This window comes from Limulus polyphemus, unplaced genomic scaffold (assembly GCF_000517525.1).
Source record: "Limulus polyphemus unplaced genomic scaffold, Limulus_polyphemus-2.1.2 Scaffold8900, whole genome shotgun sequence".
NCBI lineage: Eukaryota > Metazoa > Arthropoda > Merostomata > Xiphosura > Limulidae > Limulus > Limulus polyphemus.
The window spans coordinates 3,946-12,616 of NW_013674510.1; the positions used below are offsets into that span (position 1 = coordinate 3,946).

Below are 8,671 nucleotides of genomic sequence, written 5' to 3' on the forward strand. Positions count from 1 at the left end.
GACTAACTGTCTTCCCTCTAGTCTTACACTGCTAAATTACGGATGGCTAGCGCAGATAGCCCTCGTGTAGCTTTGCGCGAAATTCAAAAACAAACAAACAAGATTCCAATAACTGTAATAATCTTAGTGGGCGATCTTTGGATTTTCTTTATCTTTTCTTGCTAATCTTCATCGATTAAAGTGTAATCTGGAAAGTTCTTAATCTAGTTGAACAACGAAATTTTGGATCTGACAAAGTTTTAATAATCACTTTGCTCTAGCAATAGAGTCCTACAATTTACAAAATTAAAAAAAAAAAGGAACGTAGATCATTTTACAGTTACCGTATAAATATATATCTTATGTGATTTTTGTGAGCGGGCTGCGGATTGAAAGATCCAAAGTTCGACCCATGATATGTTGCCAAACACATTTTGTACTTTCAGCTAGCCACGCTATACGGCTAAGAGGTTAACCTCCCTCTGGTAAACAGTTGTAAGGGAATGACTATACCTGAATATTGGGTCTTTGACCTAGCGTGATTTATCCCATGTTCTGCATATGTTCTGGTTGAAATACAAAATTACTAAAGAAAATTAGTGTTATGAAAGTAGGAACATTTGACTCAATACACATTTAATTAGTTGAAGATTATCTATCTCTAGCTTTGGTATGAAAACAAAATATTCCGAGAAATCTTTTTAATTTGCTTTCGAAAGAGAGAGAGAGAGAAAATGGAAAAGAAATAAGGCATAAGAAAGGAAGAGAAGAAGACAAATCTTGCTCATAGACTATCCACAAAAGAAAACTTTAAATGATAAATACGCTTGAGATCTTGGGTTGTAAATATATACATTTTCAGAATAAGTACCCATATCAGAAGAAGCCTTAAAATGTGATCTAATAAAAATGTTCAAAAGATTTATCAAACAAAAAACGGACTTAGTTAAACTCGAAAACTTCATTTAGGTCTAGAGTGACTAAAGAATAATTATTCTTAACTTTGTTTAACGCAAACTGGAGTTTATTATGAGACATTTCTATAAACATAAATAAAATCGCGACTTATATCTCCAGAACTGGATTAGTGAACTTGTAGGATATCGATAGCTCCTGACGAAACTGTAATAACGAAATATTGAGCTAATAAAGTTGCTTTTAAAGAACGTTTTATTTATCAAGAGAGAGAGAGATTAATATAATTAACTTTGACTTAACTTATATGTCCATTTACTAGTTAATTTTAATAGACACTGTTTTCTGTATCATTTTCAAGGCTAATAAATTTTAGGCCTAGTTATCCAACACAGCGAATTACAAGTAAACTTTGTACTAGACAGAATGGATCTTGACTACCAAAGACTGGAATCTGTCAACATTTTCAATGCATCTGGTTCTTTTCTCGTTTTGTGTTTTCCATTTCTAAAGAGTTATCGATCACAGAAAAAAAAATATTAGCCTTTCATGGATAAGAGAAAACTAGACAATGTTTAACATTGCCTGAAACTAACAAAGAATTAAGGTCTGTTAGAAGAATGGCAGATACAGCTAAGACCGAGTATTTGATTGAGTAGAAAGCAAAAAAGGTATCCATTCGAAGTTTAATCAAAGGACATTTTAAGATTTACATTTTCTTCTCGAGAAGGTTGAGAAATATTAAAGATATTTTAATGTCTTTAGAAAGAACTTTGCAGATGATAAATAAAATACTTTAAGGAACGGGATGAAAAGCTAATTGTCGACATCTTGACTTGGTGATAAAGCAGGTAAAACACTTTAATTTGTTAATTTCTTGTTTTACAATCAGATTTTTCTCATAGGTAGATATCGGGCTTACTTTACGTTTCGAACTTCTCACAAATATGAAGCCCACTGAACATTTTGACTTTCTCATATATATTAGGCGTATTGAGTGTTTTGTCCTTCTCATCAATATGAGGCCTACTGAACATGTTGACTTTCTTATAAATCTTAGGCCTACGGAAAGTTTTGACTTTCTCGTACATATTAGGCCCTTTTTTTACTTTCTTCTTCTCTGAAAGATATTTGTTTTATCTATAAAATCAGTGTTATTTAAAAACAGTTAGTAGTAAAGTTATAAGTTGTTTTATTTAGTTTTGACTGTTATGTATTTTAATTGAATCTATCGTATTATACTATACACAACTATTATTTCAAACTGTAATACAATTCTTCGAATTATTTTTTGATAATTGAGTATCCACAATGTGAAGTGCGATTACAAATCAGAAAATTCAACTATTTCACAAACATTTTCACAAATCACGCAAATGTGACTCTTTTTAAGTAAGTGGGTGCTCGTTAGAAATACACCTTTTGGAATTTAAACTGTGTTTGGGTTTAGCTTTTGCAACTGCTTTTATGCTTGTGAAGTAAACTAACTGTTCATTTTCAAAAATGTAAACGAGGTATTCATTATATAATGCTAAAATGTCGGATATAAAACATAACCAAGCTATAATTCAAAGTATAAACGACCTGTTTTAAAGCCACAATTCAAACACTAATAAACAGTTTAACAAAGACCCTAAACAAACAAACAAAAAAAAAGCTAAAGATTATGGCTGTTTTCAAATAAGCCAGTGTTCAATTATGGGTATGGTAAACTATTTTTTATTCACCGAAAGGAATCTTATATTAACATAGGTCTCATGTGGTGAGTAAGGACATTCCAAACACCATACACATGAACCATAGTTCGTCATTATAGCTGCCCCTAATTTTGAATTAATAGACAGGGGGAAAGCAGCTAAAGAATAACAACTAGACCCCCATTCTTACAACGCACCAAATGTTCTAAAGTACATAGCACGTTTTTGGGGGGAGAGTAATGCGAACATGGAACTCTCTAGCAAGCTAACCATCAGGCCGTGCCTGGCCCCCACCACTACAAGATACCTTGTCCTGTTCTTCTATTTGCCCCTTTACAAGATTACTGAGTTTCAGAGGCAAATGGCGAATCGAAAAATAGACTAAAACTCTCATATTTTTTCTTGTCAAAATTCAAATTTTGGTTATTAGAATAAAAAATTAAACCTGAATTACATTCTACGTGACTTTCTATTGGATTTCTGGATTATCACTAATATTCCTTGAGTCTAGAAAGATCGATTTTTTTCCTTGAAACTCCGTTTATCTTAAGACTAAGCGAATCATTTTGGTTTATTCAAATTATTGCACTTGGCTTTATTTGTATTCTGACATGTTGGGTTTACTTTCTATGACCACACTTACGTTTATTTACATAATTACATTTAGAATTAATTGCATATCTTCATTCTAGCTCATTTGCATTACTACGTTTAGTTGTGTTTGTATTACATAGGTTTTATTTGTATTACTTGGGTTTGTTTGTATTACTTTGGTTTATTTGTATTACATGGGTTTGTTTGTATTACATAGATTTTTTTGCATTACTTGGGTTTGTTTGTATTACGTGGGTTTATTTGTATTACATGGGTTTATTTGTATTACTTTGGTTTACTTGCATTACTAGGGTTTACTTGGTTTTTTTGTATTACTTGGGTTTGTTTGTATTACATGGGTTTATTTGTATTACATGGGTTTATTTGTATTACTTTGGTTTGTTTGTATTACTTGGGTTTGTTTGTATTACTTGGGTTTACATGTATTACTTGGGTTTATTTGTATTACATGGGTTTATTTGTATTACTTGGGTTTGTTTGTATTACATAGGTTTTATTTGTATTACTTGGGTTTGTTTGTATTACTTGGGTTTGTTTGTATTACTTGGGTTTATTTGTATTACTTTGGTTTACTTGTATTACTAGGGTTTACTTGTATTACTTGGGTTTACTTGTATTACTTGGGTTTATTTGTATTACATGGGTTTATTTCTATTACTTGGGTTTGTTTGTATTACATAGGTTTTATTTGTATTACTTGGGTTTGTTTGTATTACTTGGTTTTTTTTGTATTACTTGGGTTATTTTTGTTCTTCATCATGGATTTATGGTTATGGGTGTGTGGAGAATAATGATGACAATTCACATTCTATCAAATACACCTAATGTAAGATCCTATTGAAACAGCCGCCTACATTTCACCTCGTGCATATCAGGTTGCACGTAGTAAGAACTAAGCCGAAAAGAAGTGAGCGCGAGCTGACGCTGGTGGGATTTGAAAAGGAGTTCCATTCAGAAGTAAAGCGTTTCTTACACAAAAGGTTAAGATGCTGACTCTACTGACTAACTTGTTTCTCCGTATAGCTTCTTGGTTGTAAAGGTGTTTACTAAATAAGTTTTTATGAACGTTCCCCCCTTCCCTCAACGCACGAACAGAAGTAGTCTATTGACTAATATAATTAATTTTACAATAACTTTCGTAGTCCAGCACTTTCTTCCATCTCACCCACACACTTCAACAGGACGTCACTCGACTGTTTCTTCGTATTTATAGTGGAAGTGTAACTTCACTTAACCCGCCACGAATTATGTAAGTTTACAGGAAGAAAATTGATACTGTTTTATTCTATTAACAGTAAACAGTCCTTCTGTTGACTGACGCATGAAGCCAGGAATTCAAGTTAGTTGTATCAGCGTTAATAGGTCGCCAATATTTAGCAATAAACAAACTCGTTGTTATAAACTGTCGGCCCTAATAGTTTCTTTGTATGTGGCAGGACTACAGAAATATTCTAGTTAGCTTAAGTAGAAAGTCATATTGTTTAAATAGTTAATTATAAGTTACTTGATTAAAATATCTATTGGAAAGGCATTTGTAGTAAAAGTTTCTTAATATTTTCTATCTCTTTGTGAAAAAAAAAATTCATATTTACTGGATAGTTTAAATTCCTGCACCCACTGACTCAGCGGTAAACCTGAAGGTTTATAACGCTAACAACCAAGTTTAGATACCCGCACAGCACAGATATCTCATTGAGTAGCTTTGCGCTTAACAACAGCATTTATATGGCTGATGGATCAACGTATTAACTTGACTTTCCTTAAAAGACAATAATATATGTTTGTTCTGTTTTAGAGAAAAGCCACTGTGTGTCCACCGCAGGGATCGAACCCCGGATTTAAGCGTTAAACGTTCCCAGGCTTACCGCTCTCCCACTGGGGGACCTTACATTCTAAACGTTGGAGCAGAGCACTTCCATATCGGTATAGCCAGTTGTGTAACAATATTAGAAAATCAGTAGTGAACTAGAGTTTACGGTATCAGAGTCTCTTTAAATATAAATATATATATATAGTTGGTCGTGAACTAGAGTTTACGGTATCAGAATATCTTTAAATATAAATATATATATATACTTGGTCGTGAACTAGAGTTTACGGTATCAGAGTATCTTTAAATAAATAAATATATATATATACTTGGTCGTGAACTATATATATATATATTATAGTCAATTAAACAGTAATGTCTTGTATTTTATGGACTGGGGATAAACAAAACAAAACCAAAATGTGAATTACGATCCACATACGATTTCAATCTTTGCGGTCGTGAAAGTTTCAAATTTGCTCGCCAGCTGGCGTGTGATTCTTTGATAAATGTCTGTCATGTGTTTTTATTTTCCTCACAGGACAGAAACGGGATCCTGGGGAGTACGTCATGCATGAACCAATGGTTTTCACGACACTGAAGGTCAGTAAGAAGGTATTGGCTTATATGGAGGGAGTACGTCATGCATGAACCAATGGTTTTCACGACACTGAAGGTCAGTAAGAAGGTACTGGCTTATATGGAGGGAGTACGTCATGCATGAACCAATGGTTTTCACGACACTGAAGGTCAGTAAGAAGGTATTGGCTAAATACCTGCTTGTAGCTGACCAATGGTTTTCACGACACTGAAGGTCAGTAAGAAGGTATTGGCTTATATGGAATAACAAAACCAACACTTCGTTGCTTCTACTATCAGTCATGTCGTACTTTATTGTTCTCACAAATTCAAAGTGAACCACTTCTCGTAAGATAGTTATTTTAATTAAGAACATTTTTTGTGTGCTTGTTGCCTTGATATCTTATTGAAATAATCTCCATTACTATACAATTCGTCTACCGGTTCATTATTAAATTATCTCCAACATGGTGGCTAACGATACAGTTCGTCTACCGGTTCATTATTATATGATCTCCAACATGGTGGCTAACGATACAGTTCGTCTACCGGTTCATTATTAAATTATTAAATGATCTCCAACATGGTGGCTAATGGATACAGTTCATCTACCGGTTCAATATTAAATGATCTCCAGCATGGTGGCTAACGGATACAGTTCATCTACCGGTTCATTATTATATGATCTCCAACATGGTGGCTAACGATACAGTTCACCTACCAGTTCATTATTATATGATCTCCAACATGGTGGCTAACGGATACAGTTCGTCTACCGGTTCATTATTAAATTATTAAATGATCTCCAACATGGTGGCTAATGGATACAGTTCATCTACCGGTTCATTATTAAATGATCTCCAACATGGTGGCTAGCGATACAGTTCATCTACCGGTTCATCATTATATGATCTCCAGCATGGTGGCTAACGATACAGTTCATCTACCGGTTCATTATTAAATGATCTCCAACATGGTGGCTAACGATACAGTTCGTCTACCGGTTCATTATTATATGATCTCCAACATGGTGGCTAACGATACAGTTCATCTACCGGTTCATCATTATATGATCTCCAACATGGTGGCTAACGATACAGTTCACCTACCGGTTCATTATTAAATGATCTCCAACATGGTGGCTAACGATGCAGTTCATCTACCGGTTCATTATTAAATGATCTCCAACATGGTGGCTAACGATACAGTTCATCTACCGGTTCATTATTAAATGATCTCCAACATGGTGGCTAACGATACAGTTCGTCTACCGGTTCATTATTATATGATCTACAACAAGGTGGCTAACGATACAGTTCGTCTACCGGTTCATTATTAAATTATCTCCAACATGGTGGCTAACGATACAGTTCATCTACCGGTTCATTATTAAATGATCTCCAGCATGGTGGCTAACGATTCAGTTCGTCTACCGGTTCATTATTAAATGATCTCCAACATGGTGGCTAACGGATACAGTTCATCTACTGGTTCATTATTAAATGATCTCCAACATGGTGGCTAACGATACAGTTCATCTACCGGTTCATTATTATATGATCTCCAACGTGATGGTTCCTCTACCAGTTCGTTACTAAAATACGCGCCAACATGGATTAGTTTTATTATATGTATGTTAGGTCTCGTCATAATGAACAATTCTAGTTTTAAAGAAATTCGTCTGAATGCTGAAAACGAAACAACCATAAGATGTTTCCAGGCAACATTTGACATAACCATCCCAATCATTGTGTTTATTGACCTTACACTTGCTTTGTTTGCTGTTTTGGGGAATACGCTAGTCCTGGTCGCCGTGTATCGGTTCCCTTGGTTACGCACTATCACCAACATGTTCGTTGTAAGCCTAGCTGTTGCTGATTTATTGGTTGGGCTCAACGTGCCCTTCTATGTGCTCTTCTACTTTGACCTGCCTCTGGTGTGTAGTAAATACAGTTGTCTGCTTCGATATTGGTTCGTAATCTACGCCTCGGGCTGCTCGATGCTTTGTCTCATGGGAGTTGCCGTCGATCGGTACGTCGCCATTTTGCATCCATTGTCGTATCATCGCATCATGAGATACCGCTGTGTCTCGGGTTACATAGCGGTCGTGTGGGTGTACATGGGGGTCATCAGTTCGCTCCCCTTGGTCGGTATCGGAGAAACCTTCGACTCTGCCAAAGAATGTGACTTGTACTACCTTCACTCGAGCACCTACGCTTTAATAGTTGTGGCATTTCACGTCCTTCTAACCCTAATTATCACTACCGTTCTGCATTGCATCGTCTTCTGCGAAGCGTGGAAACAGTCACGAGCTGTGGCCGCCTTAAAAGTGAATAGTCGTGTCCGCCAAGAGGCGCGCATGACATGGACGATGGTGTTAGTCCTAGGTGTATGTTTACTGGGATTTTTGCCATATTTAATCGTAATCAGTCTTCGTTACTTGGATGAGACGTACCAGGAGCTGTTCGGGTTCCTCAAGCGATTTATTGTTTGTCTGTACTTTGGGAAGTCTGCTGTAAATCCTGTCATCTATGGTTGGAAAAACAGAGACTTCAGAATTGCCTTTAAAAAGATGTTTCACGTGGAAGAAACTGCGGTCAACTTCCCATGATGAAATGACGTCAGTATCCAGAAAATTCCGCCTCATTCTTGTATTCCTATGAAGTAAACAACAAAACAATTACGTGTTATTGACTGTTACTGTTTTTTGAAAAAATAAAAAATGTTAAAACACACGTCTATAACAAAACTTTTTTTATTATTACGTGCAACGTTTCGGGCAGAAGCCCTTCGTCAGGCAGTATAAACCGTGTTACATGTGTTGCGTCAGCGAGGTCACGTGACTAGTGTCACGCCCCCTGCTTTCTGGAAATATCTTGTACCTTCGTGAATTGTCGGGAAATTACTAGATATAGGGTAGTCTGGTATATATATAAGAGGGTGACAACGTGACGGTAGAATAATGTGTGTGTAGGTAGTGAGTAATTGAACTGCAATCAGGAAGTATTGTTGAAGTTAACGTTCATTGCTAAAGTTGTTAAAACGTTTGTAAAAGAGCGACTGTTGAAAATAAGTG

General features: G+C 35.6%; 1 protein-coding gene across 1 annotated transcript; it reads left to right on the forward strand.

Moving 5' to 3' along the window:
* The first annotated feature begins 6,877 nt into the window (after positions 1–6,877).
* On the forward strand, positions 6,878–8,252 carry LOC106475636 (adenosine receptor A2a-like). Its single transcript, XM_013936316.2, has one exon. The coding sequence runs from the start codon at positions 7,229–7,231 to the stop codon at positions 8,204–8,206; it is 978 nt and encodes a 325-aa protein (XP_013791770.2). The 5' UTR covers positions 6,878–7,228; the 3' UTR covers positions 8,207–8,252.
* The last annotated feature ends 419 nt before the right edge of the window (positions 8,253–8,671 follow it).

What these genes read in the sequence shown, in the direction of transcription:
- LOC106475636 (XM_013936316.2), top strand. Translation starts at nt 7,229, where the DNA reads ATGTTAGGTCTCGTCATAATGAACAATTCTAGTTTTAAAGAAATTCGT.